This window comes from Polyodon spathula, chromosome 15, assembly GCF_017654505.1.
Source record: "Polyodon spathula isolate WHYD16114869_AA chromosome 15, ASM1765450v1, whole genome shotgun sequence".
In the NCBI taxonomy this organism is placed as follows: Eukaryota; Metazoa; Chordata; class Actinopteri; order Acipenseriformes; family Polyodontidae; genus Polyodon; species Polyodon spathula.
In genome coordinates, this window is record NC_054548.1 from 12,290,244 (window position 1) to 12,309,141 (window position 18,898).

The 18,898-nt window shown below is 37.5% G+C and overlaps 1 protein-coding gene across 1 annotated transcript in view; it reads right to left on the reverse strand.

Moving 5' to 3' along the window:
- The window catches only part of LOC121327512 (dystrophin-like), a 319,147-nt gene that overhangs the window by 122,684 nt on the left and 177,565 nt on the right, over window positions 1–18,898 (reverse strand). The window contains exon 8 of the mRNA XM_041271582.1: window positions 520–701. Coding sequence (XP_041127516.1) covers window positions 520–701 — 182 coding nt within the window. The remainder of the gene's footprint in view (window positions 1–519; window positions 702–18,898) is intronic.

The window sequence follows — 18,898 nt, forward strand, 5'->3', positions numbered from 1 at the left end:
CGGCACACGTTTCGGAGGACACACGTGTCCGTCTTCGTCCCTCCTGAGTCAGCGGGGGGGGTGGGGGTGGCAGCAGTGAGCCGGGTTGAAATAAACAATAATTGGGCTTACCAAATTACGGAGAAAATAAGAAAAATAATTGGTGATTCCAAATAGAAAAAAACAACAACTTCAGACTAACAGTGAACTGGTAATACTGTAGGTAGAGTCAGTATGACCTTGTTGTGAGAACTGGGAGATATTATTATTGAATTGTCATTGACTGTACTGAAGTTGGGTTATCTGCTGACACTCAACAGAATACATTAATATTGATTCCTTTATTCTTAGTTTATACAGTACATATTTATGAGAATAAAATGCACTAAGCAGTCCTTTACAGAAATAACATGGATTGTAAATCTAATGGCTTTTTCACTTTGCAAAGACAGCCAGCCCCAAAACAATATTTTTGCATAAGCAGCAACAAACCTTTACAGCCATTTGATGCTACTGTTGGGTATTAGTTATAGGTCTCACCTGCTGAGAATATCGTTGCTGATGCTGGATCTGAAAATGTTCCTCCTGAGTGAGCTTCGTGTTCCGGGGTAGAGTCTCTACTTCTCGGATGGCTTCAATGGTTACTTGCTGGGGCAGGACTTGAAAGAGCGATGTGACGTACATAATGATGGACTTTTTGTCTGGGTGTGTGGTTGCAATGTCTGTCAATAGAAAAGCAATTTTTGGTAAATTTTTCCCAATTCTGAGTGAAGGCAGCGTTTAACCTATATAAGCCAATTCGACTGAGGAAGAAGACTTTCTTAATAAGCAAGGTGACTGTGCCAGGAGATTCCTCCACAGACTGATTGGGAGTAGGTGTATGCAGCTCCAAATTGCCACGGCTGCTTCTTTGCATTCCGATGAGATAGAAACTCATTTTAAAATGGTACTTATTACCCCATTCAAGCAAACCAAGATATCTAATAACTACGTTATGAAGGAAGTATTTTTGAGGGAAATCCTTACTCTTGATTAGGTAGTTTGCCATAGACATCCGGTTTAGTGGTAGGTATATAAAAGTATACCCTTCTATGTTCACAAGTAAAGTCTTAAAATACAAATAGTAGATATGTTGGAGACATAATGGCTACCTCAGTACAGTGATCATGTCATGGGCTAAAGACCATTGCACACTGGATCCGATAACGCATTTAAATTTAACATGTGTCTAAACAGGAAAAAAAAACAATGACGTGCATTCCCGATTGCACCTTGCGCACTGAGTCTGTAATTGTCGTACGAAATTAAGACCGTTGTTAGATAAGCTACTGCACTTCCAAGAACCTGATTACTGTGTTCATGCTTTTGTAAGTGAAGAGACTGTCATAGTTTATGATTTTATTACACTGTTGGCTTTTAAGAGCACCCTTTTCACACAGCATGTATTCATAATAACATCAATTTGTGCCAAAAATGAATCTGGTCCATCAAACGACCTTCCCATATGACAATTAATTAAATGAATGAATAAATAGGTAGATGAATAAATATGCATTACATATATGAATAAATCTATTAATTTAGAAGTACTTCAGATTATGTAGCATACATAATAATGTAATAACAAGGTAATAACTGGGTCATAACTACCAACAGTTCCTGCTCTTACATGGTAACTGCAATGTGTAGCGTGTACTTCTTATGTGAATAAGAAGTCCATGTAAATGTTAATCTGAATTGTAGGGCATAGTATGAGTTATTTGCGGATTTATGGCATCTATGTCCTGTCAGTTCTACCTCTTCTTTCTTTTCACCTCAATCTCAACTTTCTTTCCTCAACAACTTTTACTTCCTCTGCTCTCTCCCTTCTTCCTCCTAATGAATCAATATCCCTGCTTTCAGCTGACTCAGCTACCAGGATTCTTTCTTCCTCTCTCACAACATCTCTTCATTTCTTCTGTCCTGTTGTCTCTGTTCTGTCCTGTGTTGTCGTCTCCCGCCCCGTTTGTTTTTGCCCCTACCCAGCCCTACTTTACAAGCTGCTCAGAGGAGATGAAAGAAATTCAAATTCCCCTCCAATCTAGATCATTACCGTTCCCTCTCCTTTTCATCAACCCTCACCTCTCCCATATATTCATACTTCTTCTTCTAACCCATGCAGACTTTTCAGCACATTTTCCTCCCTCCTTAAACCCCACCCTCTCCCTCTCCCCCTCTCTCCTTAAACCCCACCCTCTCCCCAATCCTCCTCCTTTACACGTGATGATTTTGCCTCAAAGGAAGATGATATGCAAAAGCTATTCTCCAATCCATCTTCACCTATCACCTCCTCACCCTGCCTTCCCCTCCCTCACTTTCAACTTCCATGCCAATATCTGATTCTGACCTTTGCTCCTTAATCCTAAACTCCAAGTCAACTACTTGTGCTCTGGATCCGTTTCCTTCTCATTTCTTCAAATATATTACCCCTGCTCTTCTTACTTTTATCTCCTCATTAACACTTCTCTGCTCTGGTTCTTTTCCCTGTCTTCAAAATTACTCATATCACCCCAATCATAATAAACCTTCTCTTGACCCTTCTTCTGCCAAGAACTATCACCATGTCTCTCTCCTCCTGTTCCTTTCTAAAACCCTTGAGAGAGCTGTGCTGTGTCATCTGGCTTCCTTCCTCACCAAACATCTCTGCTTGATCAGCTTCAATCTGGGTTACATCCTGCGCATTCCACAGAAACTGCCCTCCTCTCTGTAACTAATTATCTCCTTTCTGCTCATGCTGCTTCCCTCTCCTCCATTCTAACTCTCCTTGACCTCTCCTCTACCTTTAACACTGTCAATCGTGCTTTTCTATATATCGCGGTCCTGGAGTTGGCTCCCCATTTTTACTAACTAAATGCATATGCCTTAGCTGCAATATACATAGACACTTAGAATTACTGTTCATTTTATTTCGTACTGTACATCATAAACAATAATATACAAAACAATTAAAAACAAAGCATTAACATCATACTGTTATCATATACACATGCATTGCACAATAACACAAATTTTAGGTGAGGTGTGGCAGCAAAGCACTAGCAAAAGTCACAAGGCAGTGACATCAGCTCCCTAGTAACAAGCCTCCTATATTGGGAATGGAATCTTTCAATGCAGCGTGTATGTGCATTTGAGAAAGGAGAGGAAGACTCATGAAATTATTTGGAGACTGAAGTTGATGAGAAGCAATTACCCTCTGCTGTATGATTTAAAATGGTGTGCTGCTTTTTAGAAGAAAAATGAGAAAAAACAGACCGCGTAGAGGATTTATACTGGACCCTGACATCCCCGATAAAATGAGGGAGTGGTTGTCCAGTAGTTGTTAGCCTATTTGTTTTTCTATAGGTCTCTCACTATATCACAGCCCCCGATATGAGCAGATTTATATTGGGTCCCGACACCAGCGATATATCGAGTGGGTAGTTAATAATAATACAAAATAATAAAAACCTGCAACTTATCCAAGGTGAATTTAATAGACAGATAACAAATTTGCTGTGTGTTCCATCATAACTGGACTGGACATCAGTTAATCCTTTAAGCATATCTCAGTAGAGAGTTCTTGTGTTTAATAAAATAAGTTACATTTATTGAATATCAAAGAGTATACAACAAATGAATAAGTCAGTTTATTAACCCAGATCCTGCTTGAAAGCAATTCTTGTACTGTAGGTATAATACTGTTAAATAGAGAGAGTTTATTAAAATAACAGTAATGTACTGTATATATGTGTATTAATGAAAAGGCAGGTGTTTTTTTTGTTAACACTTTAAAACAATGGCTACAAGTTCATATGAATTTCAATCGTTTCATAGGATTGCATAGGAACAGCTTAAATAACACATGTTTTGTTGTTGTAATGGTTTTTCAGAGAACACAAAACGTTCTGCATCTTTATGGGAAAACTAAGCTATAATGACATACATTAAAAGACTCTTCTCACAGTCAGTCAACTTTGATAGCTGTAGGATGTTCCATTCTATGTACCTAGAGAATACGGGAATGGCTAAGGAAAATTCATCTTTATAGCAGTGACAGAAATGACAGATACTGCTAGTATTGCACATCCTGTAAGTAAAACCTGACATGAGTAAAAACAAAACAAAAAAAACACAGCATTTAACTGTATAGTCTATTTTCTCATCTTTGCCATTATTAGGAATAATATTTATTAAGAATAAAAAAAGTAATTTTACTGTCCAGGATCGTAATATTTTTAACAGTAAGAGTAAACAAACTATGTATTTATTTATTTATTTATTTTTTAAATCGTATTTTCTCCGTTCTATGATGTATTGACCTGATAAAAATCTATTTTTAATGTTTTTCAAATCTAATTTGCTATCATGAGATGTAGTTTTCGGCTTTTTAAAATTCTAACTTTAATTTGTATCTGCAATTCTGAAGGGGGCTACAGCGTAGAAACTTCACAATTAAAACTGATTAAGCATTAGATTATGATTTATACCCTTAAGCAAAAACAAATACAACACTATAAAATTTACATAGGATGATTCATTATGTTTCAACGAAGCCAAGCATAGTGCTAGGCTCTGTACGATAGAAGATGTTGATTATACCAATATATGTAAATTATATTTGTCATTTACACTTCAATGTTATGATATAACACATTATTCAAGAAATAACTATTGCTTTTAGGAGTACAAATGAAAAAATAGCATAAATGTGTATTAATTTCACTCGTTATGCAATTAAGGCACTGCTTTCCCTTTTGATGAAACTGTCACATGACACACAAACCTCTTCTCTCTTGTATAAGGTATTAGTTCCTTTTGAATGGAAGGCTCATGCAGCCAAAGTAACTGGTCCTTCGATCGAACCAACTTCACTTCTCCGGGGGTTACCCAGTGATGATGGAAACGGTGCTTGGGAATGCTTTGGAACCCTTTGATATGAAAAATAGTGAATTCTGGCCAACTCAGATATTTTGGATGAAAGGAAAACATAACATAATAGTCCTCTGTGATCAAATTGAAATGTACGAATGTGACAGGCTGGCGAGTGGATAGAGGTGACAGATATTTAATTTATTTAAACACAAATAACAAAATACAAAAGCAAAACTAAACTAAAAATAAAGGTTTCCAGGCTGGGCGATGCCTTCACTGGATTGGAAAATTCAAAACCACAAAACCAAAAACAGCAAGCACAACCATCTGCTTGCTTCCTCAGCTCCCTCCTCTCCCTAATGGGAAGCTGAGGCCTCTTTTTATGTCAGGTGGCTGGGTGCTGATTGATTGTTAATTACTCCAATCAACCCCAGCCACCTGAACACAATAAACCCAGGCAGGTAGGGGAATTTAACCCCATCCCTGCCAATCTATACAGGGCAGAGCTCTGCTCTGCCACAATGAACTAAATAGTTATCCGTCCAGAACCATTACTAGAAACTCTCTCTGAAAAGGGGGCTAGACAGGCATGACACCAGGCATGGCTACATAGACACCAATATGTGCATGTCAGAGATGTAGAACCGGGCTGCCACAAGCAGAACCAAAACCGTGTCCTGCATGTACCCATATGGTAAAACATTGCAGAATAATTCTCATTTGAATGTTAAATCAGACAATGTAAGGATAATTGAATGTATGGGCTATAATGCATCTCATCTAGTGAAGTGGGCTCACTTGGGAAAACTACAATGCAAAGATGGGAAACTTGCTACAAGGGTGCCGATATTGTGTAGATACTAGGTAACTGATTTAGTAAAACACACTTGTGATGCTCAGTGCTGGATTCCAGACCCTGGGGTGGCTTTCAAGGAACTGAGAGTAGAGCTAGACGAAGATTTCCAATCCTGCAGAGAGCACTCTGACATCCTGGACACAAGATGTCTCATATGGGGGCCCTTTTCCATATGAAACAGTACTTGCTACTCAATGCTTTAAACTAAATTTTTTACTCATTAGCTTTATTAACATTATCACTGATGCCCTTTTAACTGTGACTGCTGATGATCTTTCCCCTTGTTTTCAGGATATGTAAATATTTCAAATATAACAATAAAAACAAACTGCTGCATCCTGGTAGCTTTGTTGTAGGTCACATGGTCAGACTGATTGCACCTAGACCACTGGGGTCAGTTTAAACACACAGGTTTCTATTCAATTGATCTAAAACAGTGTTGGATCAAAATATTCAGTTTTTTTTTATATGCATCACTGTTTTAGATCAACTGAATGGCCCTCATGGAGTGATGAGGTAACAGGAAGCAGCAGCAGCTTTTCATTTTTAGTGTTGTCTTTGGCACAGCTGCATATTCCAAACTAAAGGATAAAATACTTTACAAGCAAGAAGAAAAATAAGTTTTGTGATAATACTGTCAGTGTTAAGAAGAGGTAAGAGGTAAAACCTTGGTGAGACATGAACACCTTTCACTAATTCCTAGAACAGTGTTATTGGGCACTAGGATGTTGGAAGCGTTCAGAAAACCAAAGCCTAGTCTCCTCTGTGGACACTAAAGATCCAATGTCAGTCTTCTGAAGAACAGCTGTGACAGTTACTCATAAACGGGGGCAGGACTTGCTGAAAATGAGGACATGTTGTATACTGGAGGATCAATCCTGTTTTCTTCATCTTGAAAATGCAGTCCATCACATATCATTTATATTGTTAGGATACAATTTCAAGAAGTAAGCCTCAACAACATGACAGCATTCATTTTCACCATCTGGTTAACTATTAACTGGTCCACTGGAGCAATGTTAGTAACGTTTCATCTTGGAAAAATAATGCAAATAGATACTTAAACCGCTAAACTGTCACTCAAATTTCTATTTATGGCTGTGTACCTTATACATGTACAACCATTTATAATTGGTCAAACTCTTTTGTGAACCTAGCTGGCAAATTTCCATTGTCTTTGTTAACCATATCCATTATGTGGCAGTATAACATTCATATATTCCCATTAGCAACTACTATTAAAAGAAATTCAGATGCAGAATATGGAACAAGAATACATTATGACAGCTTACTATTTTACTAGAATTTAATTCTCACAGGAAAAAACATTAAAAAACAGTTTGTTTTTGCCATATAACACCCTTTTCATTCTAAGCCAATATAGCACCAATAGCTTGATTTCAGACTTGTTCAGTGGGTGAAAATGAAAGACAAGTGTATTAATCTGCTTTTGAAACAAGAGCTAGCAGGACCTAACAAGTCTCCAAATCCTTTTAAAACCGTGTCCAGTACTGCCTTCAATTGTTTCAGAAATGTTCTTCCCTGTCAGTAAATCAGAGACTATGAAAGTTCATAACTATAAATGTGCTAAATGTTTGCACAATCTGGAGTATCTTCTGAGGAGAATTGCTCCATATGTGAACTGAACAGCTTGCTAAAGCATCTCATTAAGTCTTGTATGATAAAATTATACATCACAGCACCTCCACCTGTAATAATAGTTTTCTTCTCAATACAATCTGAAAGCTTTTTCAAGCTAATGTTCATATGTCTCTCAGTGGCATGAATTCTGAATGTCAAATTCTTTGGAATTTCAGGGGTATGCCCGCCTATATGTTTATTTGTATCCCTAACTGGCCAAATGAATGCATGCAGACTGACTACAGATTATTATTATTTTCTCTGTTTTCTAAAAAAGGGTCAACGTGTGCACATGTGCAGTATGCTATTTCAGTAAGTTTTCCAAAAAGCGTGTTTACATGATACAGTGGCTTGCGAAAGTATTGACCCCCCTTGGCATTTTACCTATTTTGTTGCCTTACAACCTGGAATTAAAATGGATTTTTTGGGGGTTTGTATTATTTGATTTACACAACATGCCTACCACTTTGAAGATGCAAAATATTTTTTATTGTGAAACAAACAAGAAATAAGACAAAAAAACAGAAAACTTGAGCGTGCATAAGTCTGCACCCCCCCAAAGTCTCTACTTTGTAGAGCCACCTTTTGCAGCAATTACAGCTGCAAGTCTCTTCGGGTATGTATCTATAAGCTTGGCACATCTAGCCACTGGGATTTTTGCCCATTCTTCAGGGCAAAACTGCTCCAGCTCCTTCAAGTTGGATGGGTTCCGCTGGTGTACAGCAATCTTTAAGTCATACCACAGATTCGCAATTGGATTCAGGTCTGGGCTTTGACTAGGCCATTCCAAGACACTTAAATGCTTGCCCTTAAACCACTCGAGTGTTGCTTTAGCAGTATTCTTAGGGTCATTGTCCTGCTGGAAGGTGAACCTCCGTCCCAGTCTCAAATCTCTGGAAGACTGAAACAGGTTTCCCTCAAGAATTTCCCTGTATTCAGCGCCATCCATCATTCATTCAATTCTGACCAGTTTCCCAGTCCCTGCCGATGAAAAACATCCCCACAGCATGATGCTGCCACCACCATGCTTCACTGTGGGGATGGTGTTCTTGGGGTGATGAGAGGTGTTGGGTTTGCGCCAGACATAGCGTTTTCCTTGATGGCCAAAAAGCTCAATTTTAGTCTCATCTGACCAGAGTACCTTCTTCCATATGTTTGGGGAGTCTGCCACATGCCTTTTGGCGAACACCAAACGTGTTTGCTTATTTTTTTCTTTAAGCAATGGCTTTTTTCTGGCCACTCTTCCGTAAAGCCCACCTCTGTGGAGTGTACGGCTTAGTGGTCCTATGGACAGATACTCCAGTCTCCGCTGTGGAGCTTTGCAGCTCCTTCTGGGTTATCTTTCGTCTCTTTGTTGCCTCTCTGATTAATGCCCTCCTTGCCTGGTCCGTGAGTTTTGGTGGGCGGCCCTCTCTTGCCAGGTTTGTTGTGGTGCCATATTCTTTCCATTTTTTAATAATGGCTTTAATGGTGCTCCGTGGGATGTTCAAAGTATTGGATATTTTTTTATAACCCAACCCTGATCTGTACTTCTCCACAACTTTGTCCCTGGCCCGTTTGGAGAGCTCCTTGGTCTTCATGGTGCCGCTTGCTTGGTGGTGCCCCTTGCTTAGTGGTGTTGCAGACTCTGGGGCCTTTCAGAACAGGTGTATATATACTGAGATCGAATTGAACACAGGTGGACTTTATTTAACTAATTATGTGACTTCTGAAGGTAATTGGTTGCACCAGATCTTATTTAGAGGCTTAATAGCAAAGGGGGTGAATACATATGCACGCACCACTTTTCCCTTATCTATTTTTTAGAATTTTTTGAAACAAGTTATTTTTTTCATTTCACTTCACCAATTTCGACTATTTTGTGTATGTCCATTACATGAAATCCAAATAAAAATCCATTTTAATTCCAGGTTGTAAGGCAACAAAATAGGGAAAATTCCAAGGGGGGGTCAATACTTTCACAACCCACTTTATACATGTTATTAGTTTTCGGAATTTAATCGGAAATTTCTAGGTGCCGTTTTCCAAAAACGGACTTTCGGAATATTTTAATACATTTTCCGAAAACTGTGTTTACATGACTTTTGATATTGGAATTAGTTTTCCGAAAAATTTATCAGAATTCTTATGCTCATGTAAACGCACTGAATCACCTTCTCTACAAGAAAAAACACATGCAGAATGTGGCAGTCTTCAAACTGGTTAATTGTTTGCCAATTTGAGGATGGTCACAGGTATAAAAAGATAAGCAGCTGAGCGTTGTGGGAGGTAAGAAAAAGAGGAGAAAGAACGAAAGAGAGCGGAGAAGGAGGAACTTACAACAACAACTGCTACTCGTGCTGGATTTAGACCAGCGCAATATTTGTTGGTTTATTGTGTTTATTTTAATTATTTAATAAAGAGTGCATTTGTGTCTCACCGCGCAATACTGAGCTTGTGTATTTCCTGGTCTGGTGACGTCACCCACCGAGCTATCTGTAACAAGAATCCATTTGGAATCTTGATAATGTTTTTTTAGGGTTTTTTAAGCATTTGACTTGTGTTTCTTACAGTTTGTGCTGGTGATCAATCGAATAAAAAACAATATCGTTCAATTGAGAAATACCTCAAGTCAATACATTTGTCAAAGCGTTTTAATAGTTTATTTTGTTCTGTCTACGTATTTTGCAATTGTAAAGTGTTTTATACTGTAGTTATGGTTGCTCAGTGAAGTTGACTGTTAGTATAGCAGATGGTACTCTGCAATTTAATAGCTGAAAGCCCATATAAAAAGGCTTCAAAAGCAATCAGAAAACACGAAAAAAATTAAAAAGTTATCAAAACAAGTCCCTCACAGATCAACGGCACTTTAGCCTGCCAGCGGAGTTACAGTGTGGGTTACAATGCAGTATCCCTTCTGATGGAACGGTTTTTTCCTTCTTTGACAATTGCAGACCATGTGCTGTATGTTACAGCACACCATATGTCAATGCAACATCAAGAGCTAATTTTCTTCTTTGTATGAGCATTGCTCTAATCAAAGACCCAAAGACTAAACCTTGGTCTTTCCCCCCTGGTTAGATTCTACCATGAGCCACACAATATACGTTTGCCTGTCTCGTCTCAGTAGACTGTCGTAATCACAAAGCTAATCAAGCAATTGGCAGTTTCTGAAAAGAATGACTTTGCTGTTTGCACATGGAGACCCAACTACCTTGCTGCAATAAAGACCAAGGCTGAGACAAACAGATGAAATGGGACCTGGACAAACAATGGGCTTTTGTCTCTAATGCTGTCAATTCCACATGCTTATAGAAATTGGAACATTTCACAACACAGCTAAAGTGGTTGAATCCCATGCAAGATACCACTGTTATGTCAGAGCTAGTGCACATTGTGCTGCTGTGCAAATGCTGTGTTCTTTAGTCACATGTTTAAACTGCTTTGCCTTTCAATCTAAGCTGATTTATTTAACTTTCGTTTCACTACCACTTTGTCAACACACTGCTAAAATATTGCCACACATTGTTTTTAAGTACTGCAATGTCATTTGTGCATGTCTGTGTTACACCTTCAACTCAAAACAATAACAACATTGCCTTTATATAGGGCCATTTTTGGTTATTTCTAAACGTCAGCATATTTAACATTTGTCTAGCCTTCACACAAGACAGTTGTTAATAAGCTTTTGACCTGACCCAAGCAGTACCTTGATGTGAAAATGTTAGCGTTTAGAACCAGTGCTTCTCTCACCAGCCTGGATAGTGTTACATGATAGAATCTGAATCACTTAATTTCAGGTTTACTTGTTAAACATTATTAATGTACTGTACATTACGAGAGAGATAACAAATACACAACTACATTGATGTAAATAAAGAACATATAGAAATGATGTGTGTTCATTTTACAGCAATTGCGTACTACTGTAATTACATTTACTAACAGGCTAACAGTTAGAGTTAGTTAACATTTAGTTTTCTCTCTCTTTCTTTGTAATTACAGATTAATTACAGCTAAAGCTAAATTTGCAATTTTTCTGATGAATTTACCCCATGCTAGCATGGCTACTGTTCCAGCTCAGGTTTGGTTCCAAGATGCATCCTCTTAGTGCTACCAACAGCTGAAATGCATACCCACTGACTCAATAGTGAGAAGGGACAGAGAGATTTAAAAGAATTGTAAGACTACCAAACCAGCAACTATGAACAATAACTGACCTGCTCTTTCATGCCACAAAATGTAATTCTTCAGAAAATGTGCCTCTGCTTTAGCACTTATAACACTCCAAAATGTATCGCTATTCCTTTTTTCATCCAAACACCATTGTAGTAAATGGCATGTTTAAATACAATTACCTTCTCTGTTTATGACAGACGTAGAAACATATTCTTGGATTTTATGACAGAGGCAGAAAGTAGTTGTTATTTTATTGAGACTGTGACACAAACAAGAGTCATGTCACCCTCTAGGCCATAGTAATGTATTACTACCCTCCCAAACCCAGAGACATAAATATTTCATATTAATACTATTTGTCTGCTTCCTTGATACAGATGTGGGGATGAATTCTGGAACTTGTCAGGCTATGGTAAATTACCCACAGACTTGTCAGGCTAGTGATTATTGATTAAACAGTAACACTGTTAGGGAAAAGGTGAGCAACATTCCACCAAACAAAGATATGAAAAAAGGGAACAGTTACTTCAATTCACGGCAGAGTCCTGCGTTGGTCCGATTTTTACGACTAGCTTCCGTCCAGGATCCGACCCAAACCCACAAACCGACCTGACCCGCTTTAACAAGACTTGCAACCCGACTTGTCCTTTACCTACTGCCTGCGTCGATTGACTCTCTCACACTCTCACATTCACACACAGATATCTCTCCCATTCTCCACAGATTGAGTTTTTACAATAGGCTATACAGTGTGATAGCTCCCTCTTGGTCTGCATATATTTTAACATAATAACATATTAACTATCTCTACTTACTTTACTATGAAATACCCCCGCTACATTTTGTAAGCTAGTTTATTTACAATATATTTATGCATTGCCTGCGGTATGTTTTTTGTTGTTTGGAACTGCATTTGTGGGCAAAGAATAAAGCATTGAGCAGTTTTGGAAAATTTGATATCACTAATACATATCTTTTTTTTATTAGTTTTTTAAGACAAAACATAATATGATTTAAAACCCCCTCGAATCTTTTCAGGGGTATTGTATCAACTCAGAAACCAAAGAGAGTGCTACAGAAAAAAGCATGGTATGAATCTGAAAGGGTCGATAAGCCTTATCAAACCCTGTAATGCCTGTCACCATGGAAATGTAATAGAACTGTTTGAGCCATTCTCTAATCTGGTTGAAGAAAGATTTAAAGGGCTGTAACACACTTGAGAAAAGACGGAGAGCCTGGCTAAATATAATAATACACCATAACAAGGGGGGTGCGAGCAGTGCGGCCGCACAGGGCGCTGACCTGAGGGGGGCACCGATTGGCTGACAAATAAGAAGTAAAATAAATAAATAAGTAACTTCCAATAACAATTCAAAACAAAAATAACAGGAGAAAATAAATCAAAGCGATTTATCATTCGGCGCCCCCCTTCAAGCCAGCGGCTGACATACCCCTGCTCGCTCGATCAATCGCTTGCTCACCCTGCACAGGGGAAACAGTAAAAAAAAAAGGATGTATATATCTTACTTCAGCACAACCTCCCCCCACCGCACTCCCCACTAGCATGCTCGACAGGTGATAAAGTGAAAAAGATACTGTATGTACAGATTTGAATTCAGCACCAGCACCCTGTTATACGGTAACTGTATTCAAACTGAGATGTTTGATTACATCGTGTAACAAATTTTTTATTTTTTTTTGTTCCTGGGTAGTAAGTGTTATTTCCTAATTGCTTATGCCTCAAAAGTAAAGAAAACGGCTATTATTCCCCACAAACTTTGCTTTTGTGACCAGGACAGTGATATTTCAAAATATCACTATTTCCAATGGGAAAACGGGCAAATGTGTGTCTTTTCGTTCACATAAAGTCAGAAAAAAACAACATATGAATCCAAATTAACATGTATTTATACTAAAGTAATACAAAAATGACTACAAAAGATTTAGAAGCGAGTAGTTTTTCGAGATTTACGATTATACTGTATTTTCTATTGGTGCATTCCATTGGACATTTACAAAGATTTGGAACCTTTACTTTTATTATTTTATTTGCAGACTGCGGGGTTGGGGTGGGGGGCGATGGATTTATATCTTATACAGGGCGCGATCCAGGATCGGTATTGCTCTGATGATACAGTGGTTGCACCATTTCCTTGAGAAAGATACTACACAGACTGATCCTTCTTGTATAACAGTAAGTTAACAGATTTACTCAAAACGAATCCAGAGTTTGGCTACATAGAAATAATAAAAAATGTACAATTGCGAACACAGAAAAGTGGGAAACTGAAGTGTATTACTAAAGTATTCCTTACGCAAAGAGACATTTGGTAAATTTTACTAATTGTTTAAACAAGAAATGCTGTTTTAACCACCCTATATAATTTGATATATCAAACATATCTTAACTAATGGATTTTCATTCCAGTTTAGAAACACTTTTACATAATTTTCTGTTTCAGTTGTCACATTCTGATGACTTCTTAATACTGTACTCATAAATTTACTTAAGTTTACTTCAGAATGTATCCATTAACCTGTCCTCCCTGTGACACCCCTACTGGAAGTATGAAATTTACCTGTGTCAGATCCCAGGCCCCTGCATGTAAATATGTGGCGGGGCTGAGGCCCCTGCATGTAAATATGTGGCTGGACTGAAGCCCCTGCATGAAATAATCTGGTGTAGGATTTAAGTTTGCCACGGATGGTGTTAAAATTCCCAAATTTGTTATTAGCGCTTTTCAGACACTTTTAATACATCTTTCGGCAAGCTTGGTTCACAACTGCCCACCTTCTCACCTCCACCTGCAGCTAATGTTATTCATCATATAACATCTAAAATTGTAAAATTAAATAAAATAAAAGCTAGCAGCATTTTTCTCATGTTGGTTCAATTCCCAGTCTCGTTCACAGAGGTCCCAATTTTTGCTTGACTCATGCACAATCATAGCCAAAAACAGCTTCTTACAGGTAGTGACTCAGCACAGTTGGCCAGTTCGACTGAGCTATTATGGCCTTGCTATACTGACACTTCTACATTATCTCTGTCCTATAATTGGTAACAGGAGCTAAGATGCATCTGTTCGCTTTTCAATTAAGATAGCCACAGAAGAAGCCATTTCTATTCTTTTCATCAAATGTCTTTTTTAAATAGACATGATTTGAACACCAGGTTTGGCCAACACTGAATACAGTGAATAAAAGGTTTCCAAATCCATCTAATAACAGCTGGTCACTTGCAATCATCGACAAATCATGATCAGCGATTAAAGATATTGCTTGGGCTAAGCACCAAGATTCAAGTGCTTTTCTCAGGCAGTAATGGAAACATATGACTGGAGAAGCCCTTCTTGCTTATTTCTTTTCAATCTCACTGTGTAAAATACACCAGAGACACATGTACTTAATGTAGCAGCTTTTTAATTTGTCTATCTTCATTGCCAATAACATCTTCTGTTTACATCTAAATCCACCCCAAAGCAGAATGATGCTGGAACTGCTATGTGCTTTAACATAATGCTTCCAATTGCTTCACAGATAACAGCAGTTCCATTAGAAGGTGTAAGCTGAAATGCAAAGCCTTTTATGTTAAAATTGGTTACGCAGTGGTACAATAATTGTTGAGACCTTGAAACCAACATCTTTGTAACTAAGTGGTGGTGGCATCACCAAGGAAACTGTGATGAGTAATGTCCACAGCAGCCTGCTGTGACATTACAAACATTTTCTACTACAAGAAAAACGGTCCTTAAACTTTAAGATAGGTTGAATTGGAATAAAAGCAATTTTGACTGCACACACAAAGCAAAGTGTAACCAATGTTAAGATTCGATAAAACTCCACAATGTTTCAATTGGCAATTATTTGTACAGCGTTTTCACAGTTTGATTTGCTGTGGAAATTATTTGGATTTATTCTACGTTTCAAGTGAGGTTCAGTCATGATGGGCTGACAGTAATGTTAGGTAGCCCGGTGTTATATCCAAGACTTCACAGGAATGATTTCTTATAACTAGGGCTTCTGTTTTTTCATTTTTATTAACTGTATTTTTATTTTATTAACTGCTTTTATGTAAATCTTTTTTTTTTTTTGATATACTGTACGAAATTAGTGTTTTCGGTTACTTTCCAAAATGCTTGAGCGTTTTGTTTTTTTCTGTCAAAATATGTACAGTAGCTAGACAGTAGTTGCACACTTAAGTTGTACTTTCTTTCCTCTGCCGTCTTCCACAATGAAATCCCTCTGGTCACGGGCACATTCTTCTGGGCTTTTTGTGTGTTGGCATTTTTTTTTTTACATTTCGCAAAATTCTGTTTTTAATCCTCAGTATCTTAACTGTGATACAGTTTTAAATCCCACTAACAAGCCTCCATTCCTGATTATAATCTTGTTTTTAAGTCTCGCAAGCAGAGTTTCCAATAGAAATGTAGGAATGTGCTGTCACTCAGTAGTTGAGACGGGTTTAAAGTATTCAGAACGAATGAATGATAGATACAAGTCAGGAAGGCGGAACATTGCCGAGCAGCACTAGGAAATGTGTTTATTATTTTTGTAGTAGGTTTTATTTTTTAATGGGAAAGGGTAAAGACAACGTGAATTGATTAGCCATTTCTACAGTTGTTCCGGTGTTTTCCAGTGTTTATTGGCTATCCACCGATTTTATTTTATTTTTTTATCAGGGGCGTTTTATCATTTAAAACCAAACATCAAAAGCCCTACTTATAACGTACCTCCAGTACAATTTCAACGGTTTGACGATATGTCACATCACACCAGTGTTATCCTAGCTGCCCATGTGGTCTCACAACCTGTCGACAGTCTTATAGCCGTTTACATAAAAGTTCTTGCTGGTTTGAACACACTACTGTATTGTAAAGTAACAACCCTTTTTTTCACCTACAGTAATCTGCTGAACTTTTTAGGTTACCCGCTACAAAAGTGAACCACTTTAGCACCCTTTCTATTTTCGATATTCTATAAGCATCAGGGTGGAAGGGCTAGCTACTAAACACGTTAGTCAATAGAGGGAAATGGCTGGTTAATAAGGAATAAGGTTTTAAAGGGGTAGGGCCAATTTCACCCTCCTGATGAAATGACCAAAGAATTCCAAAACTAGGTAAGAAAACAGGTAAGATTTAGGGAAATGTTATATAGAACCAATAAAATAACAGATCACCATGTATTATGATAAGAAAATGAACTACGAAAAGTTTTTGATTTGGTGGAGTTGCCCTCAAGGAAGGTTTAAATCATTGTTTCTGGATCAAATTATTTGTATAATCATAATTTATTATAATACAGTACAGAAAAACTAAATTTTACGTTTCATCGGTTGAGTAGTAATCAAAACCTGCCAGAGTCGCATTAAAAATCCTTATTTTGCAAATGTAAAGGAAAGCATTATGCAGGGAAAGTAATTACACTTTAAGAACTGTACAGAAATGCGTAATCAGAGTTTCACCATCATTTTTTTTTTTTATAAAAGTAAACACACTTGGTGCAATTGTATAACAATAGGTCACACAGACTACCTAATTTACAAAATTATTGTTGCCTTCAATTACATACTGCTTTAATTATGCATTACTCCCATTTTGACCAGGTTTGCTATTTTCCCCCTGTGAATAAACATGTCAAACCAGAGTACACTATGGTACATGCACAGCATAACCATGGGTAAAGCATTGTAAAACTGTAAAAAGACTGTGGTAAACTTTTTTAAGGGGTATGTTGCTAAAGGAAGAAACCTATTTCCGAAGCATGGACTCCTTTTGTGTCACTAACAAAAAAACACATCATAAAGCTTACAAGTCTCCCTGTAATTTAAAGTGTTTTAGTGGATTCTGTTGCTTTTTTGTAGCTTTTATTACAGGCCAAATACAAGATAAGTGTTAGAGAAGATCAAAAAGCTGTAATAAAAAACAATTACTATGGCCTCCTGAAACAGACATGGTTTTTGTCAAGGAAAAATCTAATTTTTTGATTGCACATGTCGTAACTTATAAAATCTATGGGACATCAGTGTGTACATTTCTGACTACTGTTACTGACCTTCTGGAAGGTCACAGCAAGGCTAGAGACTATCTGCTTTGATATTCTATTACCAGATTAACCTGACATATTACTCACAGAGAGAAGTGAGGCTTTCTATCAAGCTGTTCCTTGCCAGCAAAATGTTTGCCTTGTATTTTCTATTGCTGATTTTCACCAGGAATAACAGAAATCTGAAATAAATTTTAGTGCATATTCTTTGTAAACTGTAATCATTCACATCTGACTTTCCTTTTCAGAACCTAGCTGAACATGTGTGCTATGGAAAAAAAAAAATCATATTGAAAATAAAAGTAAATAAAAACTACTGTTAAAATGGGAAACATCATTCTACCGTTAACAAGACAAACGTCCAAAGATGCCGCTTCAAAAAAATGACATTCCTTAAAAAAAGTATTTCAAACCAAAACAATCTCCTATATTGGTCCACTACCATATCAGTGACACCACCAGCCCTTTAATATAGCAAATAGCAAGCAAATAGCACCACACCTCATCTATCATACCTTTTGTTGTTAAGAAATAATACTGTCAATCTAAAAAGCTTTTGTTTTGTTAGGAACAGCCTATTACAGCCTCCAGGTGGTTAATACAAAACAGTTGCCTTTTCTGAAGGTAATTCACAACTACTGCATTACTGAAAGATCCTTGGTCCTTGTTATTCCTTGTTGTAGGAGTTAAATAAGAATGACGATTTGTCAGTCTAGACAATGAGATTTATATGTGTATTGCTCAGTTACTGGCCATTAACACCGATGAGGAAAATACAGTATGGCTGAAAGCCTGCATATTCCCTGAAATAAAGCATTTTCATATTTTATGTTTTTGCCATTTTCCAGAGTGGCGTTAGCACACCAAAGTACAGTAAAGAATTGTTTAATGTTTCAATTAGAATTTACCCATGTGGTCTTGATCCATCTGGTCACTAATAACTTCCTGAAGTATGCACACAGAGACAGCATGCAAAGTGCCTGCACTGTGATTATTATTTATTCATGTATTTATTTATTTTTATTTTTCAAAATGTCTTTAAAAGTTAAAAAGGCAAAGCAAACTGAGACAGCTGTATAACGTTAGGCCTGTTTTTGTTAACCCTTTTAGGACTAGTGACTGAACATTTTCCAATCACAAGACACAATCTCTGTTTAGTTTAGCAAATTGATTTTCTATCTGGCCCAGTGGAGAGCCGTCTTTATAAAAAAGAGGCCTGACGGTGACTGTGCCCCTTGGCAGGTTGGCAAGCGTCACCGGCTCCCTGAGGGAGAACACTGGAGGCGAGGGGAGAAGCATGGAAAACACAGGCTCATGGTAAGTACTTTACTT